Here is a 26,308-nt window from a genome sequence, read left to right on the forward strand (position 1 = left end):
TGAGTCAGAAAGTTCTCAGATTTATAGCTCAGGTGAAAATGAAATTATGTGAAAGACTCGATAACTGCAAACAAAACCTTAGTACAAGACTCCGCTTGGAAGGAAAGGTTCAGAATTTGGGGCAACAAATTTTTACTCTAAATCATCAGAGTTCTGTTTTTGTCTTTCAAATTACTGAGGAGACAATTATGCAGCAGCCCATCAAGTTATTACCATAATCAAAATCTGCATCAGAAAATGAGCATGAAAGGTAACTGTCTCTTCTGTGCTTAAGTAGCCTTCTGAGTCCTTGTAGGTGCTCCTGCTGGCTCCACATGAACACAAAAGGGAGCCTGCAATGATGAGTTCCTCTGCAGGTTTTTCCTGCTTTTTTTTTTTTTTTTCCCAAGGCCTGGTCTTCCACAAAGGGATTGAAAGCATAATTTACTTAACAATATCAATAGATAGACATCTCTGGCTGGAAAGGACAGAGAGATCTTGATTAAGAAGTTCTACAGAGAAGAGGATAAAAATATCACTATATTTCAGAGAATATGAATAAGAAAAACAGGGAAGAAGGTACAGGCCAGTAGTTTCAAACTGTGCAGGTCTGTGCACCACAAAGCCTGGTGCTCCAGGAGCCCTCAGGCCCAGAGTTTTCTCCAAAAGAGGAGGTGCAGGTGGCTGGTCTGTAGCTGGTTAGTGGGACCCAAGTGGGTCAGCCAGGTGCTTGGTTGGAGGAGCCCATGGGAAAGTATGAATCACTCAGCTCCTTCCACCATCCCAAGTGAGGTGAAAAGTAGGGGTCTGGGCATGCAACCTGTGTTTCACCACAGGCAGTGTTGATCCCAGGTCCTGAGCTCCCAGGCTCCAGCTAATTTGGGTGTGTGATGGGTGCACTGACATTAACACAGCAGCGCCGATCCCTCTGGGATATGGAAACTGATTCAGTCAAATTAAAAAAAGAAATCTTTGCATGAATCTTGCTAAATGCTGCTGTTCATTCCCCTTTATTTGAATTCCATTTCCTTTCCTCTAACCTGTCCTCTTTATCCCATTTTCTTTCTTTGTGTTTATTAATATTCAGACCATCGATTTCTTTCAACGTACATTCTCACCTTTGCCATATTCTATTATTCCCCTTATACATCCTCTTTCAATTCTGCATTTCCTTAAGTGCTTTACTGTACATGAAATGTGACTCACTCACGCTTACAATTGGAATTGGACCATGTTATCCTGCCAGAGCCTGTTTTCTTTGACATCAGCTCAGCTTCAAGATCTGTTTTTACAGATGTTTTTATTTTTAATTTTAAATTTTTTTTTCAAAGATAGAAAGAGAAGAAATATAAAAAGACAAAACAATCTTCATAGACTGTATATGCAGACCTATTTATTATGCCATTATTGTTAGTTACAAATTGCTTAAATTATCCAAACATAAAGCATTTTTTCCCATTCCGGTTGAGTCAGATGAAAGAAGCAATTCAGAATCCAGAGCCAGAAGATATGCTAGATAAGAATGATAAGTGGCTCAGTAATAGTAAGTAACTGATCAAGTAATAGCCAAGAAAGAAGCATGTGGAGTTACTGAGTAATGTAATGACCCACCCATTCTCAGATTTTTTTTAGTCTAATCTTATATTTATTATTGATAAGGCCATTTTCCCTGACCAAAGGCTTACTCTGATTTACCCATCTCTAATCTAGAGAGACCAGAAGTAATAAAAAATAAACAAATGCCTTTTCCCACCAGATTACATTGCTGCAAGTCCTAGGAAATCCAGAATTTAGGAGTATGATCTTAGAGAAGCATTAGAAAATTAACTTTCTTTTCACAAACGGCAGAGACCAAAAGTGGAGGAAAAAAAGCCATAGACATCCTTTTATAATTTTAGGGTTTTGTTGTTTGGTTCAGTGATTTGGATCACTCTTAGTGGTTCACTTAGTTGTGGCTGCAACAGGAAATACAGCCCAGAGAGGATGTTGTAGAATGTTCTGAAGTCAGGTGAGATTTAACACAATTTTATGCTATCCAATGAAGAAATAACACCTGAGCATGTATGTGTAGCTGCACATGTTCTCAGTAATGATCACAGTAGCTACCCTGCCATACTCCACTTCTGTGCTCCTTACCTGCTTTACTCGGAGGGAAGAGATTTGTTCCTATTGCTACAAAAATGAAATCCTGACTTGTTATTTGATAACAGTCATGCACTGAGTCAGTTAACTCTTCAAAGGTCAGTGAATAATGCAATTTGGTGCAATTCTTCCTAACTGAATGGCAGAGGTAATAACTGAACCTGCATGGCTGTGGCTGAGCGGAATGAAGATTACTTTTCACCTGAGGCAGCTAAAGAACTTTTGGATCTACAAACAAAAAGAGTTTTCTAAAGCTGAGTTAACAAAAAAAAAAAAAATTCAGAAAAGCATAATCACAGCAGAAAGCTGGCCTTACAGAAGTAGGCACTCTGCTGTGCTCAGATACATACCACACTGAATTCTGATTTCAAGTGAATCTTAAATATAAATGCTTTTTTGGTCAATATTAGCATTTGACTCTCTTTATGAATTTAATGACATTGTTCAAAGATCAGGCCAGTGGTTCTTGCTAGGAAACATGTAATCTTTCTCAGTTTTTTCTCCTTAGTGATTGTTTTTATCCAAGTCCACATCCACTGAAAAATTTACCACTTAGAGTCCAAATATTCAAGTGAGCATTTAATGACATTAAAGAAATATTATCTGTTGATTTCACTGGGAAGGAACAGCAAAATCTTCTCGTTGTAAACAAGACCCAAGACTGACATTGTCATCTATCTGCAAGGGCTGTCAGGATATGTTTTTACCAGTATCCTAACGCAGCCACATATAATTCTCAATTTGTTCTGAGCTCAGCTCATGTGTGGGGGTGTTCTGTGTGATAAATGTCCTTCAATTACTCAGCAATAAGAAGCTGCTTCCTTGTTGCAGAGACATCAATCCTTATTTGTCACCTTTGTAAACTGATCACCATGGCTGCACCGATCTGTTGATTACTTACTTTGGTTCATACACAAGAAACCTTACAAATATTGGTATTATTTATTTTATTTCTGCCAATATCAGCTTGCTGAATTTACAAGCCAAATGAAGAGCACTGAAATGTGCTAAGATTGTAGGGCTGTGGTAACCTGTGGGGCTGTGTGAGCACAGAATCCTAAGGTTTTTGTGGGGTTTTTTAGGGGTTTTTGTGGGGCAGGAATATTTCTTCTCCCTTTACTGTAGAAAGCTTTATTGGCAATCTGGTTGTTTTTCAAGGGAAAAAACAAAACTTAATCAAATGGTTGCAAGTACTTATCCAAGACCAATTTCTTGAAGACAGAAGGAGACTAAACATACAAAATGAGATCAAGGAAAAGAGCAAGGATGTGCAGAATACAGGTGATGAGAAGCTGATGTTTGGTGTTGCAGGTTTATTCCTGTGACAGCTCAAGCACAGACTGTGGGTGTTACTGGCTTCTCTGAAGTCTGACCAGACAGTGCTGCCTCTGCCCACGGCATTGGGTGGTGTGAGGGGCCTCTTGGTCTCCAACACTCCTGCAGAGCATGCACATGTTGGCCAGCTCAGCCATAATCTTTTCACCAAGAAGGCAGAGAGATGCAACCAGGCTGAAGAGCTGCAAGAGGCACAAATTGCTATCTACATATGGTGTTAAAGATGTGTCTGAGCTGGTGGGAGAGGTGTCCCCAACCTATTCCTCCCCAGCATTTTTGAGGATCAGGGCAATGAGAAAAGTCAGCAGCGTCCTGGTGCATGCCAAAGTCATAATAAAAAATGAGCAGAGAAAATTTCACTTTTCCCCTCTCATTTTTCTATAGTTCTAGTCTGTTTCCACAGGGGGCTAGGGCTCTGCTCAATCTTAGTTCCACTCTACCATGGTTTACAAGGCAGGAACTCAACACAATTCTTGGGTGGGGCCACCACAACCTCCAGTTTCCAAATAATTTAGCATTTCAGTTCTATACTTGGTTAACTATTTCTGCAGTGGTCTGAGCTGGGCTTGAACTCCTGAGACACGAGACATTTCCAGACATTACCGTCATCTTAGAGGTGTTACAACATGCAGTTGACTATCAATTTGTAAAAGTGGGGTTTTGACCCTGGTTATAATTTCAAATTGTGTTACTTGGTGCTCATTGACAGAGGTCAGCCTGTCCCTGCATCATCAATGCACAAGAAAATGTCACAGTTTGCTCCCAAGCTGAGCACCAGCACCATTACCTCCAAATCTCAAGCCTTTGTTTTCTCAGCTGTAACCTGCTCTGTTAGAAAAAGTGCCTTAAGCTATCACTCAGAGTTCTTTTCCTTTGTCTGCAAAATAGTCATACTATTTTTAGAGAAGTTGAGGGCTTTTGAATCACAGAATCACAAAATGGGTAAGATTGGAAGGGACCACAGTGGGTCATCTGGTCCAAGCTCCCTGCTCAAGCAGGATGAAGTGGAAATGCTGCATCCTGTCTTAAATTTACTCTACAGAAAGAATGAATTCTCACAAATGGGAAAGACAAAGCAACAACACCATATGATTGCACAAAATGACACATGATGAGAGTGCCAATACTTCATATGGCCTTGGGAAAAAAGCCCAAGCAGTATTGGCTTCATCAATCTACAAACTGATTTTGCATTCATAGCATTACTTTAAAAAAGTGAAAAAAGTGTTATGTAAGGTGAAACACCATTTGGGAAGGAAGATCAAAATGTGTCAATAGACACTGCCCATGCTAAAAAAGAAATATTTTATTTGCTTTTCTAAAGTGGCTTTACTTTACCTGGAAGACAAGTTTACTCCTTTTTTTTTTTTTTTTTTTGTTAAATTCCTGCCATTTCTTGGGGTCCAGCCCCACTCTGAAGTTGGGGAGCATCTTGTCTTCTCTCTTCAGTGGGAATTGGATAGAACTGGCACAGAGGTAGCTGTGACCACTCACAAACCAGGCCTGTATTTTTGGCATCTTGGCCTGGTTAGAACAACAAAAATAGCTAGTGGGCTTACTAGTGAATTTTGTTACATGCCTATTGGTGATCACCTCTTCTGGCCCCTGCCCAGGGGGCTCTTTGAACGTCTTTGGAAATGCCTTAACTCGCTGATCTTCTTCAAAGACTTGAAGAAAATTTCCCTTTATCTTTGAAGGAAAAACAAACTATAAATATTTCCCATACATTTCCTGGCTTGAATGCAGTCAGCATTTATTTCTGCATCAGCAGTGAGTGGGAGGTTTAGCATCTCATGACTTGGCAGAACCAGCAGTAGAAATAGAGCAAAACTGTTTGGATGAATAGTTTATTCACTAAAAAAAGGCAATTTTGGGTGGCTAGAACAACTTGTGAATCCCTGTTGAACAAGGTGTACACTTTTATATGGAATCTGAGTATATAGAGGGAGGGTAGTAGTATTTTTTTCACCCCGTTTAAATTAAACATTTCTTGCTTGCTTCTTGTTTTGTTTTGAAAATTGCCCACTTTGCATTTAAAGTAACTTTTGTTTCAGTTTTGGTTTAAAATTATACTTGGTTCTATTTCCGCCTTTCCAGTCTGAAAAATTCTTTGGAATCTTTTTCTACTAGAGTTTTTTTTAATGCATGGAAGAAGTTAATTTCAAATAGTAGGATTTCACAGTAGCTGAAAATTTTATTCTTTAAAAAACCTTGCCCAGAATATGGCATTGTGTAAAAACAGAGGTTTGTGGATTCATATCACAAGTAAAAGCTATTCTTCCATAAGATTCTACCTACCAAAATAATGAATATATGTTTTTTAACACAATTGGAGTACCTTTCCCTGCATGTTGAAGTTATCTTCACAGTGCAGAACTCTGGGAGTGGATGGATGTGTCTTTATTTCCATTTTACACTCATTTGACAGAATCAGAGAGTTAAAGCAGTTGTCTGGATTCTCATGAGACTGGCATTGTAGCAAAACCAGAGCTCACATTTGGGTTGATTCAGAAATGTCAGCAAATGACAGCTGCTGACCTGCAGGACCCGTGACCATGTTTTCCCCTGGATTCTCTCCACAAAGGCGTTTTTCGTTCTGGAGGTGACACGCGGCACTGTGCCAAAAGGGGCCCGAGAGCTCTGGGGCAGTCACGGTGACAAAATAAAAACAGTTTGAGAAGTGGATGGTTTAATCCCCTCAAGTTGTTCACCAACAGTGTAATTCTCCTTGTACTTTCATTTCCAGGAACTTCACGGGGGTCATTGATGCTACAGCTGTGTGTGGAGAACAAGCTTGTCCTTTTTTATCCAGTGGGTATGGCCAAATAACAAATGAGGAAAATTAGGAAGGGAAAGAAGCAGCTTTGTCACATTTACTATACTTAGCCTTACCATACTTGGCTCTTGATGCAGACAGCTCTAATTCGGAAAAAGTTCCCTCATTAGCTGGCCCTAAAACATTTACAAAGCATCTGAATAATTGATACAATTTATGGTTTTATTGGTGGGAGCCATTAAATCCCCTCCTCCCAAACAGCATTAGGGAGGAAGCTTGGCAACATGCAGTAAAAAATGGAGCAGCTATTTAAAGAAAGTAAAGGATGAGAAAATCTTATTGAGCTTTCTGAACATGGTAACACTGAACAAGGCAGAGTTTCCAAGTATCCACTTCTAAAAGTGTTTTATAGCAAATGGAGCCAGTGTACTGTCAATGTTACAGGATTTTCAGTGGAGGTTTAACAAGGTCTACCTTTGAAAGAACCCCACTTATTTTTTATTTTATGCATTCTAATTTAATATTGTCAACTTGGAATTTGTATTTTTGCTGGATTCTGTGCTGCAAGTGAAATTATGAGAAAGGTGGTGAATGCTTAGGTGACAGTTTGTATTACCTAAAGCTCTTGTGGGGTCATTTCTGTTATTCTGCTCTGCTCTAAATAGGATTACATCAAGGTACTGGCTAACAGAAATAAGTCATAGGGTTTATCTAGCCAAAGTTAGTGTATATCAAACATACAAGTGTACCTGAAATAGCCTTCCAAAACTTCAGTCTTGGTCAAAAAAGGAGAGACTGGCATTTTTAGGGTACAGTTTATTTGACTACAGTGTAGATGTCTATGTTCCGCTTTGAAGAATTTTGTCCTAAAATTTCTTGTTTCTTAACATTAATTGAAAAAAAATCCTCACATGTACATAGTGTTTTTTAAGTTAGGTGAGAAGAAACCTCCAACAAAAACTCAGTTTGCACTGTCCTACATGTACCCAGCAGTGAGTATGGAGCATGAAGCACAGACATGGTAGTTAAGGAAGCTGGAGAGAGAGTACTGTTTGATGAGTCCTTATCAAAGCTGATGCTATAAGCCTTTAAGTGGAACAAACATATGAGTTTTAATGCTTTACTATGATCTGGGGGAAAACCCCCTAGCTGACAACGTTGGTTTTGAGTTTGATAGAAGAACCTTCCTGAGCAATGGATGTGTCTAGGCTTTCATGATTTACTCAGTTTTGCAGACTCCAGCTTCTATGAGCATGTCAGAAAATTCCATAGGTTTTTAGGCTTTGAGCAGCACAATTCTGTATATACTGGGGGGTCATAGGTAAACTAAATAAATTGATTTGAAAACAAAGGTGCCAGCTTTTACTCATTACAGGATTTTACCATTTATTTATTTTTAGTATTGTGCTGGAAGCAATTGCTTTCTGTTTTCTCATTTAAAGCTGTGCAATGGTGTGGCCCTGGACAAACAATAGAACAAGCTATGTATCTGCCAAGGATATCGTGATTCTCTGATTCCAGCCCAGCGGGCTGGAGTTAAAATAATCCAGCTGGCTCAGCAGCTATGGGGATGCCATTTATGGTAGCACAGTATAAGTGCCAGGACGACTAACTCAGGGCTTCCTTTATCATTTTGCCTTCCCTGCTTTAGGCCCACCAGGACAGGATTTGCACAGTCAGAAATGCTGATTCTTCTGACTTCAGCTCCTTGTGTTGTACTGTCTCTGACAGCACAGTCCAGCTGTTTATTCATGTTTAATACATCTCCTAAGGGCATTTGTAAAGGAAACAAACTGCCCCTTCAAGGAAAGCAGCAAACAACCTAATCTCAGCTGCATTTTACACAAATTACAGTGACTTGATTCCTACTGTGCCTCAGCCTGTGGCACAGAGCGTCTGGGACACTGTCGAGTTTTCTCTGGTTTTCACAGCTGCTCAGTGAAGACGTTAACTTGTACAATTTTTTATATGTGGGGGAGTGAACTACATACCTGCTGTGTATCTAATTGAAAAGCACAGATTCATGGTGTCACATCAGCCTGCTACATGGCAGCCTGTGTGAGCTGTGTGGTGGGCATTGCCACGTGGAGCTGCACTACTGCTACTGAAAGGCATGTTCCACTGACGCAGGCTGAATAACAGTGCTTGGCTCCTCTAAAATGTCATTCTCAGTGTTCAGGATCTGCAGGATGAAGCTCTGTATCCTTTCTGTTGTGCTCTAAATGCCAGTTCCTCTGCTTATATTGTTTGCTGAGGCACATAGTGCAGTATATTCCATTTGACATTAACAAAAGATCTTTTATGGACTTTGAAAAATGATGCTATTCAAGCACATGGCAAATAGGAGCAAAACCTATTTGCACCTAGAGGTGCAATTTACACCTAGAGGTGTGGTTCCTTCCATCACAGAATAGCTGTCCAGCCAAAAGAGTGAGGTCATTCTGAATAGTATGCAAAGGATAGAAGGGGAGTTTTCCAAGGTGGAGGTTTGGTCTCCTTAACATGAGTGTCAGGAACACAACATCCTTTTCTGCTGCCTTTTCTGGGCACTATATGTTTTGATTGCAATGAAATGTTTTGCCTGCAGGTTATTATCTAAATGTTTATAATATTTCAGAGTTTAGGTACAATCCATTTTTCCTGTCTTGATTCATCTGTATGGTGGTGCCATGGGTTCTGTCAAACTGAGGTGACCTTGAGAATCTGAGACATCTCTGGGTCACTGGTTAATGTGTGATACTGAAGCTTTGTGCTGTGCTGAATTAGCAAATGGATGTGTCAATTTGTGATGCTGTTATTTAGACAACTGTGTAAAGCCCTGGGTGCCTCTGCCTACAGTGGTGTTCTAAGCTCCTCCTTAGACATGAAGAAGAAGAAACTCTATTTGGGTGTTATTAATCTCATTGTAGAGAAGACATGTAAAACAGTTCAAATGCCTTGCATCCTAGATATGCCCATTGTTCGTCATTCCTTGATTTATTTATGTCAAAGCAGTTTATGCAACTAGCTCACATGTACATTGTAGACATTAAGTCAGATCATTGTAATTCCACTCAGGAGGTAATACCTGGTAAACAAAAGAGACAACCTGCTGTTACTTAATCATAAGACCTCTGCTTAAAAACTGCAAGACTACAAAGAAAGGCAGAGACCGAACACCTATGGAGAATGTACCTTTGATATGCATAGTGTGTAGCTCATTAATTTGCTACTGTTTGGCCCAGTGTGGGTAATATGATAAGCATCTTGTGACATTGCAGTGCTGTCATATATCTGATTTTATTGTGGACCAGTCAATTCAAATCAGAATAGATTTTCTAGAACAGAGGCAGCTGGCATTTGGGTATTTTTAGTAGATGATATCTATGAAGATTTATTTTTCTAATAGAGATGTTGGGTAAAGGTCTCGAGCAACTGGGATGGAATATTTAATTGGTTAAATTGTATCAGCCCATACAATAGCATACCCTGAGTTTACTTTGAGGTTGTGGATACCACATATAGCTAATTAAGCATTCTAATTAAGCATTATAGTAATTGCGTCATAAAAATTTTAAAAGGTGAAACCTATAAACTTTCTACAATTGTTTTTCAGTAGTTTTTTATCATATCTTATATTTGTTTTCTTTTTCCCAAACTTTGATTGTGACAATAAGAACACTTGTATTTTGTTAAAGTAACCCTTATCTTTCTCTAAAGGCAATAGCTCATTTGTGTATTCTTTGTGGACACTCATTTTCATTAATATTTGAATTATGAATTTTTTATTGGCCAATGAATTAATAAATCAAAACACAGAAGAAGAAAAACCCACCTCATGGAACTCATGCTGAGCAAAAAAATGTGTTTATTTTTTTCACATTGATATCTTCAGCTTAAGAAGTAGTTTGAGATATAACATGCTGTGTCCTATTTCTTTCTAGGTCTCCTATGTAAAAGCTATCGACATTTGGATGGCTGTGTGTCTCCTCTTTGTCTTTGCTGCTTTGCTGGAATATGCAGCAGTCAACTTCGTTTCAAGGCAGCACAAAGAGTTTCTGAGGCTTCGGAGAAGGCAAAGAAGACAAAACAAGGTACAGCTGCTCATTACCTGGGGTGTCTGAATGTGCCCTGACTGCCCTGCTCATGTGCAGCTGATTTCCTACCTCACTTTTTCCCCTTGCTGGAGAGTCTTTTTCTAAAGTTTCCTTTTGAGTGATTTACTCCTTGATAAAGAGCTCATAATTGGCTGCTGGGTTTATTTGCAGCATAGCAAGTTATTGACAAATGTCAGTGATTGGTCACCAATTCCAAGAATTTTCTTCTCTTTGTGCAACTGCTGAGGCAGCTGGACCTCTACAAATACTGTGCTACTATGTGGCACCACCAGTGGATAAGGAACTGAATGCAATGACACAGACAGAGGAACAATATTGTCCATGTGTGCTGTCATCAGAACATGCCCGAGATCTGTTTTTTCTAGTGCTGCCCTAGCTATGCTGAAGTGGGAGATTCCCTAGGATAGCCCATTGCAATGATTGGCAGTTCTGCCTTCACTTTTACTGGTGTCTTTCCCAGCTGAAACCAGGAAACATGGCCATTTTAAAAAAGGAGAAGGATTAGGAGAATTTCCTCTCTTGATACTGTCATTTCACAGTTTGTGACTGATGCAAACTTCAAATTTTTAGCAAAAGACATCTTTGTGAGTGTCCCTATCACATAATTTTATGCCAGTGACTGACATGTAGAAGAGGGGATTGTTTGTAACCTAGATGCCAGTTTAGAAATAATTTTAGGAAATCTGTCCATCTGTCCTGGGTTGTTTTTTGTTTTTTTCTCCAGTAAATGGGAAGACAGGAGTAGACATTAAATTGAGTTTTATTCAAGTCATGATCAGTCTAGAGAATCTGGAAGCATAAACTATACATATATATTTGCTAGGTGAAGTAAATATCTGCTTGAGCTGCACGAGTGCTTCAAGCCACAAATAATGGTTTCCTTTACAAGAGGGATGACAGCAATGGCACAGGGCATTTGTGTTTTGACAGGTCTGTCCAATAAATGTTCTGTAGCTAATGTAATATTTGATGGATACTCTGGGAAGAAAGCTGTTCTCTAGTTTAATATTATTGTCAGATGAATTGAGATTCCAGTGAAGATTAGATTACAGGAGAGAGCAGAGATGCTTGCCTGTCTACAGGCCACACGCACTGCCTCTGGAAGCCTTTGTTTTCAAACCCAGCATGGCAGCAGGAGAAGCTTCTGTTTGAAATCTGTAATTTCATTTTTGGATGCAAGATCTGTTTTTGTGAACAAGTAGCCATCCTTGGTAAGTAACAGTATCCAGTGACATTACTCAAGTTTATGAGATTTTGGTCCATGGAAGTGGTCATTCATCTGCTTCGAAAACTATTATTTTGGTGACTGTGAAAAGACTGTTAAAACCAAATCATCAGAAGACTTGTGTTTATCCTAAACCATGTGGTGCACGGATTCTTTGCAAAACAGGTAACAACATAATTAAATACAAGGTAATATGCAGCTGAGTGAGCAAGACTTATCCATTTGCATAGGGTTGCTTTTTTTCTATGAATATGGTTGCAGAAATTTCAAAATAGGGAACTATGTTACTAAGGCAGTTTTTTAGGAGGTATTTTCTACACTTGATTTTGTCTCTCACGATTTTCTCAGTTTATTTTGCCTTGAAAGTGATTCTCATTGTTCTGCATGATGGTCTTCTCTAACCAAGCCATTCTTCTCTTTGCCTGTTGTGTGTGTGTGTCGTCATGCTGCTGCTGTGGTATTCCCATTCTTGCTGCTGCTATCTATGCTGACACTCTGGGGACAGGCACAGACTGTGGCTGTTGGGAATGAGAGCGTTGAGTCCGTGCGGCGCATGAATGGCTTGCGGAGCAAAGAGTCATCAGCTTACGGGACAGTGAATCAGATCGGCAATTCAAGTTTGAGGGTAAAGCTGTAGTGAGAAAGAGAAAGCAAGAGAGTTTTAGTATGTGCAACGATGCCATAAATCAGCAAAATGGACCATTTTGATTGGCATCACTAGTAGTCTCTTGCATTCTCTTTGCGAAATGCCCCACAAAATACACAGTACTGTCCCCAGCATGAACAGCAGTTTCATGTTGTACGTTCTTATGGCCCACCCTTATGCTTGCTTTTTACTGTGGCTGGGCTATGCCACCCCTATTCCAAACCTCTTAGGGAAAGTGCATGCATATTCAGCAGCCTGGTCCTGTGTAGAGTGAATGGGGTGGGGGGAGAGGGCCCTAGGAAGTGCCTTGAGACAGTAAATTCCACCTTGTGTCATCTTTCAGATGAGCGTGTCCCAACAGAATGTGGTATGTATAACAAAATGTGGTTTTGTTGCTGTGGTATTTATTCCTGAACTGTCAACCTGCAGCCTTCCTCATCGTGATGTCCCAAGATCTGCTTAGTGGAGTATGAATAGCTATGAATGAAAAAAGTATTTCCGTGGCTTCTTTTTATTTGCTTGGAGAAGAGCCATGAAGTTGAACTCTTTTACGCAGTGTAACGTAGCAGATCAGAAGCAACATGATAGCAGCTGATACATCCAGATTAGGGGTGAGTTGTGGAGGTAATAAAATAAATGATGAAGAAAGAAACAAGCTTAGTGTGCAGCTCGCTGCTTGCTACTAGTGGCTGAGGAATGAAATGTGTTCATTTAAATAAAAAGGGACTGGGGTTTTAATCTTTTAGGACTTGATTTCCCAGAGCAAAAACATTGTCTGAGGCACTCTTGAGCTGTAAAGGGCTTCCAACTTTGATCAAGCTCTGTAAAGTCATGTTATTATAAAATGCCGATGAATTCAGTGAATTTTATACACTGTAAAGGGACTTAGTAGCTTCCAAAATCAAAGAAATACTCACAGTTCATATTACACAGCAAAATTAAGATAGAGGGTTTAAAAGGCAATAAATCATTCAGAGATACAAACTCAAGCAGTAGAAGAAAGCCTTACTTTCTGGTTACTTTCTGTTGTAGAACTAATCATATTTACATATATACAAAAAAATGAATATAAAAAAAAATAATCAGGGGCTCTCTAGGAGATATGACCAGTATTAGTATGCTGCCACTGAACAGCTGATGCATACAACTACAAAAGTAGTCCAAGTAAGTACTCAGTGTTGCATATCTCACCAGTCACAAAGTGCTGGTAGTCCAATTAAAGTTTGTGTAAGTTGTGGTTATACCCTCCTTTAGGGAAGCTTGCAGAAACCTCTCTTCTCCTTTAGAGTATTGTGCATGCACAGACAGGCAGGGCAGTACTCAGAGGGGCCATGTCACTGCAGTGCTTTTGCTGCAGAGCCCAAGAGCTGGAGCTGCTCTGGTATTGTTTTCCCCTGGAGAACTCCCGTCACATAAGTGATGCACATTTGAGAGGTCAACAGAGGAGATGTAGCAAGGCAGAGGTTTCTGGAGCAATGCTGCCATGGTTGCAGCTTTCTGCTCAAGAGAAGGATGTTTATGCACAGAAGAGAATATAGGAACTGAGCCCGTGGTGCCACAAGAAGCCTCACAAGCAGGGAACTTGATTTGTTGAGGTATTGCTCACTGAACCAAAGCTTATGTAAATGCAAATGTGAAAGTCATAGTCAAGAGCAGACAGTGTAAGAGTGTGGTTGAGTATCTACACTAGGGAGAGGAAAAAGGTGCTGAAGCACACCTAGCCATGATTCCTGGATTTGCAACTTCATCTACAGGACAAGAAAATACCTGCTATTAGTTTTGTAAGCCTGTATTTCTGGCACTGCTTTTGTTATTGCCTGTGCTGGGTCTTGTTCTTAGTGCTACAGCCCTCAGACCAGTTAGTCTGAGCAGACATCTTAAGAGACCATCAAATCTCTTAAGTCAAGCATCAGATTGTTAATGTTTTTCTATGAAAAGTCTGGGTTGTATTGTTTATCATCCAGAAATTGTATTACAATGAACCATTTGAAAAGACAGCTTTATCAGGACCTGTTGGCATCTTCCACACACACAGAATCCCTATATCCTCAGGTTATCAGTGCTTCACTCTGTCTGGCTTCCCCACACAATTTCTCTTGGAGGAAGCATTCAAAGTTTTTCCTAAAGGTTCATGTAGTCTTTCTGCTCAAGTTAAATACACCCATCAGTGTAAATAAGCTTGTATTTAATACTTGATTGCTGAGAGAAATGATTGCCTATTTCTTATATATCATGGTGCAATAGAGAGAGTACAGGCTGTAGAAGCCAGGAGTCTAATGATACTGAGGATATAGTGAAGTTACATTATATTAAAATCTAAATGTTTATGGTACCAGATCACTTGAAAGAAAATAACTTATTTTAAAATATGATTTTTAATAATTAAACATTATTTCTTAATTTTCAAAATGATGGGCTTGCAGGGAAGCAGAACTGTTTACTCAGGTTCAATCATTCCTTTTTGAAAACAATAATTATTATGTTATATGATCAGTAGTCAAAATGAGTCACAGTACACTAATATTCATATCATCATCTCAGGGATGACTTCCCAAATTATATATGTGATGGTTGTCACTGTGGCCAAGACTAGGGGCTAAGTTAAGGACCATTAGTATTAAAAGCAATACATTCTAGCTTGAATGAAGAACTGTGCAGCTGGGAGATGTGACAGGTTTAATCCCATGTGCAGGGCACACAGAGCAATACAAATAACAATGCTGCGACCAAGGGGGTTCATGTGCATGCAGATTAGCAAAGGGGTCACAAATGGTGTTTTCAAATGAAAGAGCTGGGACTGGGACTAAGTGTGATTACAGAAGTAAAGGATAACTCTCTAAGCAAAGCTGGAAGCACCTGGTTGAATTCTTCAAAGAATTGTTGGCCTCTGGATGGAGCTGCCAGTAGTGAAGCAAGTACCCCAAGTGCCCAGAAAAAGTTACTGAGATAATACAGTATTTCTACCTTTCAATAGGAGTAGAGATATGCATTGAGTAACACCAGATTATGTAGACCATCTCTGTCATTTTAATCATACTGAAATCCCTCTGTCAGATCTCCCAAATAATTTTCTAAGGTGTTCTAGACTTGCCCATTGAAAAAAAAAATCAGTGCTTTCAGCCTGACTGCCTTTAAAGCACCTGGCACCGCCGTCCCTGGTGGGAATGCTTTCCTGCTGTCACCCGTGTGCAGCGCACTCGGCAGGAGGATGTGTACGCTCCGCGTTATGTAAGGTGCCGCATCATGTGAATAATGGAAGTGCTCAAGGAAAGCCCTTTTGCTGAGCTATTTTTGGAACTCACTGAACAAGCTCAAACACATGAGTTTCATTGTGAAAAATAGGAATCTGAGTCTGAATGGCTTTTTCTTTCCCTCTCTCTCTCATCTTGCTTACTTTAATGGATTAAAGCGCATGTAGCTTCTGCTGTAGATAAACACCCTCAAGATACTGTGGTTACTTTTATTTCTCCAGGGCAATTGCATTAGTGCTTTACTGTAACTGTGCAGATAAAAATTCAGTAGAAGATAAATACAGCAAAATTATCATTTAGCTGGAAGTTATAGTCCCACATACAACTGCAGCGAATATTTAGCTGTAGTTAAACAATAGACACAATTCACTGCATCATGTTGCCATGTCACTTTGTGGCTTCATCTGAATTTCCTTGTCTGTCTTTTTATATTGAGCATGAATAAGCTAAGAATGGTCCTAGTTAATATCAGTGGAAGTATCTGTATTTTTTATAAAATGGACATACCTCATGTACTTTAAACATTTTAAAATCCTGTCATCTCAAATTTGAAAATTATCTTGATATAAATCCTTAGTCTAGCTCTAGGCACAAATCTAGAGACATGAGTTCCCAAAGAAAGAGCAACCTGTAAGAAAAAAAGCAATTCAGCCATGGGATTGGTATCCAAGCAATGGATCAAAAAATTCTAATAAGAGCAGTCTGACCAAATAGAGAGACTAAGTTTACTGGAAATGTAGATTTTTCAGTGGAAAGTAAACACAGACAAAGAAACAGTGAAAGAGAAAAATCGGGTTTCATAGTGTCCTGTTTACAAGGGTAATTGAAAGTGAAATGGAAGCTTTTCCTTCCCTTACTGGAGAAAGGAAGGTTAAAAATTCTAAACAAATTACTGTGTTTTGTGTGTTTTAGTGCGTCAGACACAAAAAAATGATGGACTATGATGGGGTGGATTTTTTGCCCCAAACCAAGAAACAGAAGAAGAAATAGATAGTTGCATTTCAAGGGAGAGAATTCTGAAGCCAAATAAAAAAACAATGAAGCATTCTGTATCAACAGGCAGACTAATTTATGGAACATGTCATACCAGTTCCTGGGAAAGTCCCAAATATCTAAACAATAATTGAAGTGGGTAGAGTTCTAGTGCATAAGCTGGAGTAATGGACTCCAGGTATCATAGTAGAAGAAAAACCAGGAGAAGAAAAAACAGGAGAAGAAAATCAAGAGAAAAATTTAGAATTTCTGGGGCGAAAAACCCAAACAAATAGCACCAAACCAAACCGAGAAGAAGTCACAGCAAACAAAACCAAACCAAAACAAACAAAAAAAGAAAAACACAGAAAATGAGAACAAGAAAATCATGGCTAATTTAGAAAGGGTGGAAACCAGAAAGGTGGGTAACTGGTGGGGAGAAGGTAAGGCTGCTGAATGATGAATTTTTATACCCTCTGAACTGATCAGTGGTACCACAAGGAGTACTCTGTGGGGCAGGGGACAGCAATATTGCAGTATTTCCAATCTGGGGTGATGAAGTGGCTGTGTGCTGTACCACATGGGACAGGTAGGACTGGAAAAGCCAGGAGTACTGGATAAAGTTTTTTCTTACTCGCTCAGTAGCAGAACTTTGCTTTAGAAACTCCGAGTCCTCTCTTGTACCTACCCAGCATGAACTGGCTGAGAGGATCAGCTCTGAACTGACGAGCCTTAGAGAGTGAAGTTTGCACTTCACTCAAGTGAGTTTGTCCTGGTAGTTACTCATGAGCAGCAGGAGACACACCAAAAATGAACTCTGCAGTTTTCCAGCTCATGAAAGGTACTCTCCAGCTGAGTGCAAATGTCTTATTTCTTATTATACCTAGGGGAGTGTGCAAACTGAAAATAGGGCAGAGGAAGTTAGAAAGAGACAGGAAATGTTCTTATTTTTGAAGCTTTAAAGCAACAAGCAGCTTTTCAAGAACCATCTGCCACAGGCAACAGATTTTTGTTTTCCAGATTATTTTAGAAAATGGTGATTCTTTCATTGGATGTGTTCTGGCCCACCTCATTTCATGGGGAAAGAAAAAAAGGCAGTGATAAAATTGTCAAATATATGTTAATGATAAAAAAACATAAGGAAAGTAGACTTCAGAAGGAGTATGTTTAACCTAAGCTTCCCCTACCCAAGACTCCAGACAGAGAGTGAAAAGCCATTACAAACCCAAGATACAGGCTTAGGCAGCACAGGAGACAATTTCACCCCATATTGGTTCCTTTGTTCTTTCATTGTAGGTAGCTTATCTTGACTCTTTCCATGCCCAGAGTCAGCACCCAGTAAGGCCTTGGTCTCAGGGTTTCTCACTGCTGTGATGGCCAGGTCCTCTTTCCAATGGAGGAAGTGAAGACACCAGAAGGGGAGCAGTTTCTGATCCATCATTGCCAGGGGTCTGTCGTGATGCTTCATATCAGTTCTGAGTTCTGAGTTCTGTCCCAAGCCTCATTTTCAACAGCAAAATAAAGTATTTCAAAATAAAATAAATAAATAAATAAATTAGTATTTATGCAAAATGCAAAATAAATTAGTATTTCTACAGGAGAGTGAAGGGGTTGAGCAGTTAGAGCCAAGCATACTGCAGGCTGAGAATGTACACTCTGTGTCTGTGTATTCCTACCCTCACTAGCAGCCCTGCTCGCCCTGTGGATCTCCAGAGCATACTACACCACTTGTATCAAATTACATGGAAACTGGTGAGATGGGCAAGTGTTCAGTAGGATCCACGAGATGCATATTTACATCTGACCCAATTAATCCCGTTCTCCACAGGGGATAGAAACTGCTATTTGAATGTAATTAATTGTGAAGCATTCTGTAATGATGTTGTCCTAATGGCATTGTTCAAAACCAAATTGTATTAACCAGACTGCTGAAAGCTCATTCTCTCTCAAGTCTGAAAAACTTCATGGGTTCCCATAAAATCCAGTTTTTACAGTACTTTTAAAAAAGTGGTGTTGAAACCATTTATTTCTCCAACTTATTTTTTTTCTCCTGAGGGAAAACAGCCTTGTTTATAGTCATTCCTGTTCAAGTTGACAGCTTTTTTATGGCAAACTGATCACTCAGAGCCTGATTCTGACACATGTGGCTTGATTTAATGATCAGATGTGTTTATTCCTCTTAATCCACTGCTGGAGAAAGATGCTATTTACTACAATATGATAACTTGTACTTAGGTATTTCTCTTGTGGCCTGATATTTAAATTTGTTTGTTTGGTTGGTTATTTTTTTTGTTGGTGGTTTTTGTGGGTTTCATTTTTGTTTGGGTATTTTAATTTTTTTTTTGGTGGGGGATAACACTAATCTTGCACTCTGTGTTACTGGGAGTAGATGGATAGGATAGGTGAGGAAGGAGATTTTCTTTTCTACAACATGAGGAGGGGGCTAGGGATAGTTGCACTGGAAGGAATAAACACCTTGAAACCCTACATATTCTGGGCACTTGTTGCTGAGTCTTGCCAGAGTCCTCACAAAGACTCATTTTGAGTTGGGATCACCTGAAAATTCCATGCCAAGACAAACCATAAGTCACTAAAAGTTTACTCACTTCCACTCTCTGGGAACTCCCAATTGAATCTCAGAGCTGTCCACTGGCTCTTCCCACACTCTACATCTTCACTGCAGCAGGATCAATGTCAAGAAGGACTTACTATTGAAGTGCTCCATTTTCCAGTGGCTGCTTGAATATATCTGGAATACTGAGCATGTCAGAGTGTTTTTAGCTCCTGCAGAAACAGATTGGAAAGGTCAGAAAATGCTGCTGTGTTTGCCAATACACATGAGGTGCCAGAAGTCCAGAATACTGCCTGTGAACTTCTGCATTGATCCAGTAACTTCTCTATGAGCAAGGACATAACTCTTAAAGTAATTTAATTTCTAACTTTTATGTGAAATTTTTCATACAGATACTGGGTGTGCATTTGTACATACAAATAATCCACCTGCATAAGTGCAAGTTTTTCACTAAGGGTCCAAGGTTTTATTTTCTCTGCAGTAACATGACAAAATTCTTAGGAGACATGACACCTTTGCTTTCATGCTTCACCTCACTCTCTTCAAGTGGTTCTCCATGTGAGTTCTGATACAACCCTTTCTGCTAGTCATGTGGAAGTGCTCTGCCTCTGACTCATTCCTTTTTTTTTGTTAAGCCCTCCCAAGCCTGCTGGTGGTAGAAACTTGCTTTCGGGTTCTCTGTAATATTCATCTGTCAAAAGAATAGCTACTTTAGAATAAAGATCACAAACTCTGTTCATTAGAGATTATCTGCATTGCACAAATGTGAGATCTTGCACACCATTCTAGTAAAGAAAGTTGTGCATTTCCTCTTCAGGATGTAAAGTCTTACGGGCATCTGCAAGTAGCAGCCTTGAGACTCTCTAGCACAAAGTTTCCATGAAATTTATCTATCTGTTGTCTGGTAACTTATGCCAGATTTCTTTTTGACTTCCTCAGTGGGATCAGGTACCAAGTCTACTCATTTGCCCCATCAGCAGAATTTTCATCTTCTAGGCTTTTTTTGTGTGCTGATCCTCACAGGCAAGAGAAATTCTAGCAAGTCTAATAAAGCACAATGCCACTTCAGGCTGGTGAGATAGAGAGAACTTGTGCATCACAGGATGCTCTTTTACAGCCCTTGGTAACTTCTGTCTGTAAGTCCTTCAAGGTCCTAATGTTCTTTTTTCACCATTACACACCTAGTCAGATGAATTAAGGGGTATTTTTCTGGTGCAAGTGTTTCATTGCATGTCCAGAATGGGTGGGGTATACACCAATGAGTAGATAAGTCCTCTGAAAAATCACTATGTGCTCTTGTTCAGTAGTTTTCAGCTCTACTAATAGACTACATGTGTTTTACTTATAACCTTCCAGTGGCTCTTGCAGAAGACAGTGGCCTTTCTTTCAAGATTTGCAAGCTCTTGCCCATCATTTCTGGAGGAATAGAGGCAAATTATGCACCTATTTTACTGCTGTTTCCTTGTTTCACCATAATGACAGCTGATCTTCCATCACACAGTTTCCTCCTGGGGTACAAGAAAAAACCTCCAAAGCATTTATTTTGGAACACACACACACTTGTGTGTGTGTGGGGGGGGGGGTGGGGGTTGGGTGTTTGTCCAAGACCAAAATGCAGAAGAGGCATAACTTATTTTAGATACTATTCTCCCTCCATTAGCTTTACACTGTATTTTCCACAGAAGTCTCTGGATTTCTTTTGTGCCTGTCTACTTAGTAATCGCCAGTTTTCCCATATATTGGCATATCCTGCCATGCCCAGGCTTTAGTTTTCCTGTATTTATTAATTCTGGCACTCCTTTTTAGCATCTTACATTTGGGTATCATGCTTCTCACTCCAGGTAGCCTCACCAATATTTCTAGCTGTGAATTCTCAAGAAAAATTAAAGAGGATTAGGGTTTTTAAAATTTATCTGCTACTTTCAAAATTATTGCTCCATATAGCTTCTTCTTTAATTACTTCTCATCTGTTTCCTACCAAGCATGAACTTCGATGTTCGTCCTCATTTGCAAAGCTGTTTTTTGGTTTTTCAACCTACTTACTGTGTTTTTCATGTAGCATTTGTTTTCAGCTTTACCTTTCTAGCTAGCAACAGTCTAATTTCTTATCATGGACCCCATAAAACCTGGATTCCTATCAGAAATAAGATATATCTTTATTATAGATTATTTTTTTAAATGCTTATAAACACTTGTTTTAGTAATGTCTATGGAAAGGCATAACATTGAATTTAGATTGTTATTTTCAGGTTTACATCTTAGAAAAAACATCTTAGGAAAAACAGACTTGTCACCTTTTCAATCTTAACATGCAGCATTATAATCATAAAATGAAAGGATTTGGTAGGAACATTTATTTGGGTCATTATCCAGACTTTTTAGTTAAATAGCCAGTTTAGCTTTGAAATTCATGAGGCAGTTGTTCAGCAGCTGGCCACATCTCTGTGCTGTGGGAAGCTCCATCTGGAAATCAAAAACTCTAAGAAGGCTGTCCTGTGTTGGGCCAGGGCTCTGCCTTGATGGGAAGCTCTGTGTGGCAGCAATAGTCCTTGATGCATCCTCCTGGGCTCCAGGACTTTGCAGCTCAAGGACTTTCTAAACCAGAGGTGGTATTTTTGTGATGAGCAGCCTTTGCTATTTATGGGTAGAGCAGTCAGTTCAATGTGATGATTCATGAATTATTAAAATCCTTTTTTAAAGCTTGCTGTGAGTTGTTCATATTAGGTCTGCATCACTTGTGGGACCAGGAGTATGTATGGCCACTGGAGCCAATGGGAGTGAAAAGGGTATTGGAAGTGGAGGAAGATCTGGTGTGAGGTGAATCCAAAGGTAGAAATGACCAAGGCTCTGAATTAGATGAAAGCAAACAGGATGACTAATGGTTTTGCAAGCTGTAGTGCATATCCACAGTGTTTGGTGGGTATTTGTCACGAGCAAAGTAACCCTGAGTTCAGTGACTGCACCTGCAAGGAGGGCAGGGTTGAAAGACAAAGGAGGGGAGGCAGTTGTGCTAGTTTTCTTTCCTATCTGATGTATTTCTGTTTGCGCCATTACACAAACAGGAAAAAAATCAGCACATTTAGGGATTTAGAGCAAGACAATTTCATTCTGCCATTTCAGATTTCTCAGATGGTGGTTGGGGGGTGGCTGGTGGTCCTTAGCCCATGCAAAGAAGAAAAAGTAATGGGGAAAACAAGATTATTTGCTCTCATAATTAACATTTAAAACATTTAAAAAAGGAAATCATTAAACACTAAGTCAGTGCTGCCTTTCCAAACTTTCACCTTGGCTTTAGATTTGATGTAAAAGCAATTGATTATCTAGCTGTTGCAGTTCTCTTTTAAAATGTCTTTGAGAACTGACATTTTGTTCCTTATCTTGAAGATGTCCTAGATTTGTCTGTCATGAAATCTAGTGGAGTCAGTTCTATATTTTTTGCTAATGGGTTGGTCTTTTATTATGCTGCCCTTACTGTTACCTGTGCTAGATGTTCATGCAATGGAGACACAAAATGTACTTTTTTTCAAAAGGACCAGACAGGAGTGTGAGGAAGAAGAAGTGAAGAAAAAATAATAAAAAGTCGAGAGAGGGTAGCTTTTTCCAAGCACAGAAAATGTTGTCTTACTTCCTAAATGTAAATACTCCTTTTTTTTCAAGTTTGCACAAAGGATGTTTTTCCCCAAAGACATGACAGCTCTTTTAAGATGCTCTGGTGCTGTATGCTGCTGTTCTTTGACTTCTAGATACTGGGGATGCCTGTTTATGTTGCCTGTCTCTTATTTGCTCTTTGATCTTTGTTCACTTTCCCTTGCGGCTTATATTGTGTTATTTTGTTGTAAAAATAATCTATTTGAATTTTCCTTCTTGATGCATGGAGACTGCTGCTTTTGTCACACTTCTCTGTACTGTTACTGCTCTCCTCTTTGGTGAGTTCTCTTGTGAGTATTTGTGTAGCTGGGGTTGAATATCAGACTTATATCATGAAAAAAGATCTTTTTCATCAGATGCTGTATTTGAATCTAACAGCTGCTATTTCATGACTATTTTTTGAAGCCCATGTGAAGATTAGTGATGTTTTTATTGCATGTGGTATCCCAGCCAGTGTTCTCAACACCTCACTTTTTTTCCTGTCACTGCTGTATGTTCCTTGCTGCCACACCTGACTCTTGTGAGTCTGTCAAATATTTGCCTCCTTTAGCTATGAAACATGAACCCCATTCTCCCATGGTGAGGTCTCATTCATCTGAGGGGAGATAGAAAGGCAAAAGCACCATACCCCAGGGGTACAGGGGTGCCCAAAGGGTAATCAGTGTGACATGGTGGGATGTAAATTTTGACCTATCTATTACCATAAGTCTTCCCTCCTTGCCTTCGATTTCAGAGTGAAGATGTCTTAGGAATTGGTACCACATGAATCTGGGGATCTTTTCTGCTGGCAGCTTTCAAACCTTCGAAGCAAAGAGGCTTAGACTTTAGCCTCTTTGCATTTTTAAAGCATTACAATTTAGAGGAAGCTGTTTGGCCTGGACAGTGATTGATTTCTATTCCGTTCTTCAGACTGCAAACACAGAATTGTAGGATGGCAGGGAACAGCACCAGAAGAGCCCTTGAGAGCCAGCTGGCAGAGCCAGCACCAGGCAGTGCACTGGACAATTTACAGTCACTGAAAATATTAATCAGTGCTGTTAAACATTCTTCTGTAATGTGCCCGGTACATCAGGAGTGAGTTTAAAAGAGATTTGTCAGGGGCTGCTCCTAAGGGAGAATGTGAGCTGAGTTATATCTTTTTGTAGATGTGCTGACCCATAGTTGAGTACTTACAATTTACATCCTGTAATTCTCTTTGACTTGCAAGTACTTCTGGAGCAAAGGTGAGTAAAAGAGTCTCTGAACAATTTACCTTTCTGGACAGAAATAGTGGTAGGCTCTTTCTGTCCTAACAGTGTTTGCTTCCCCTTCCTTCTGCAGCAATGCAGATTACAGCTGCAGATATGCTTCTGAAATACAGCTGCACAGGTTTGTATTTTGTAACTCATGCCAATCTTCTACTGCTTTTTTGTTTGTGAGATCTCAGTCTTTCTCAGCTGCCCTTCACCCTTTAGCCCCCTTTAGAGGCTGCTCCAGACTATAATTTCTGTCTGGACTGAGGAAGCAATTTCTCAACATGTAGACGAGGAGCCAAGATTAATCCAGTGCTTATTTTGACAGAGATATATAACCTATAAATGCATTATACAGCCTAAAAACAACCTGCCTGAGAAATTAGCTCAGTAATCAGACATTTTAAAACAGTGGCATAAGAGCAGAGCTATGGATTATGATGCACAATGATTTGGGTTATCTAATAGAAAGCATGGAGAATTTTAATTACAATCAGGAGATTTTACATTTGCTGCAAGTACTGATGTGGGTTGCTAATGTGACAACCGTGGTATGACGAGGAGGGACCACACAAGGCAAGACTTGAAACCTGGCAGATAGGAATACAGAGACTATTTCGTTTCAGGCCTGCAAGAGAGCACATTTCTGAAATGAATATGTGACAAGAGGGAAGTATTGGATTTCTGTGTGAGGAGCTGACAAGTCAGACAAACAGCAGCCATGTATTATCTGTGACGGGGAAAAGATCACATCACTTGTAACCTTTGAAGCATCAGGGAAACCGAGCGCAGCGTCATTTTATAATGATCTAAGAGAGAACCCTCTCTTTCTTTCCCCTCCCTGGTTATATATAGCTGTTAGAGAGAGCCCTGCTGAGCAGAAAATGGAGCATATGATCAAGGGCAGTCCAGTGAGTCAATTTACTGACTAATACTGTAGATTATCATGTCAAATATATAGCACCAGCAGTATGAACAATAATGAAGTCTAGTTTATTTCTTTCCTGTGAATCAAAATGAAGATGTGATTGGAATTGTCACACCTTGGATATATGAGCCATATTCTCTTAACTATCCAAAACAAATTGTTTTATTCTTTATAGTGACTTCTATTTTAGGATCCATTCCAAAACTGGCAACCTGAAACCATCTATTTAAATGTGTCAAACACGTTTAAAATATCCTCTAGACCACTGTCCCCTCTGGTGATGGTTCAATAGTCTCACACTTTGAAAACCTGCTCCCTTCAAACCCAAAGAAGGGATAACTCAGCCTTTTATCTTGTGGGAAGAAATCATTCAGCACAGCACCATGCAGAGACACCCTAAATGAACTCCAGTATCATCAGTAAAACATCCAGCTGTGAAGCCAACAGGGCAAAACACTCATGGAAAACACAGATGGGATTGAAGGGAGCCTTTCCTTGCCTAGTTTTCTATTTTCCTATGTCTCAGAGTGTCAGTGAGCAATTATGAGACGGATATTGCCAATATTGTGCAGTCTTCTTGGGTCAAACTGATCACTGCCTGAAGAGAAGTTACAGTTAAGCAACCTGCTAAAAATTCCACTCCAAACAGAAGGATTTAATTTAATTTAGCTGTACAATACCAGACTTGTGTTTTACTGGTTTCCAAGCTCCAGGTGAAAGTCTAATTGCCTTTGGGTCTGACAAAATTTGAGTGTGAGCAAAAACTTAGGGAATTATCATTTGAATTGCAGATCACTGCTATTCCTTCGGGGTTAAGAATCATAATCGATGTTATTGATTTCCAAAGTCCTTTGTCTAAGAGATGAGCAGCTGAAGAGGCTTTTACTAACTGTTTGCTAACAGTAAGTCACAAGACCCAAATATTGCATTCTGTTAAGTATAATTTCCTGAAACTGGTGAGTAAACTTTTACAGAAATTAGCAGAACGTTATAAATTTAGCACATATAAGGAAAAGCAGATGGTACTGCTGTGATTGGACATGTCATTGGAGTATTCTGGAGCATGCCAAGTCTTTAATCTCTTACTATTTGCATATACTACCACATTACTCAGTTTTCAGTAGACTAGAACATGTGCTATGCACAAACAACAACTCTTTTTTTCCTGAGCTTTATAAAAACAAAATTCCATTTGCTGGTTTTGCAGCACTCGTGATCATTTTCCAAAGCTTCCAAAAGGTTCCTGTTGCATATTCTGGGTGGTCAGAACACAGTCACAGATTGCTGCATGGGCCCATACACTTGGTGATCCTCAGCTTTCCCCGCCAGCAGTGGGACAGGCTGTGTGTCATGAGCAGTAGATCAAGTGAGAATCATCACATTTCAAAATGCTTTATGGTACTGGAAACTCTTTGAGCAATTATCAACTCTGTGGATTTCCAAAAGCAGATGGTTTTAATTAAAAAAACAAACAAAAGACCCCAACACCAGCAAAAGAAAACAAA

At 39.6% G+C, this 26,308-nt stretch overlaps 1 protein-coding gene across 2 annotated transcripts in view; it reads left to right on the forward strand.

Moving 5' to 3' along the window:
• Positions 1 to 26,308, forward strand: part of GLRA2 (glycine receptor alpha 2) — a 122,464-nt gene that overhangs the window by 84,942 nt on the left and 11,214 nt on the right. For both annotated transcript variants that reach the window (XM_009089667.4, XM_009089668.4), the window contains exon 8: positions 10,156 to 10,305. In XM_009089667.4, the coding sequence (XP_009087915.1) occupies positions 10,156 to 10,305 (150 nt within the window). The remainder of the gene's footprint in view (positions 1 to 10,155; positions 10,306 to 26,308) is intronic.

The sequence above is a fragment of the Serinus canaria genome, chromosome 1 (assembly GCF_022539315.1).
Source record: "Serinus canaria isolate serCan28SL12 chromosome 1, serCan2020, whole genome shotgun sequence".
Lineage (NCBI taxonomy): Eukaryota > Metazoa > Chordata > Aves > Passeriformes > Fringillidae > Serinus > Serinus canaria.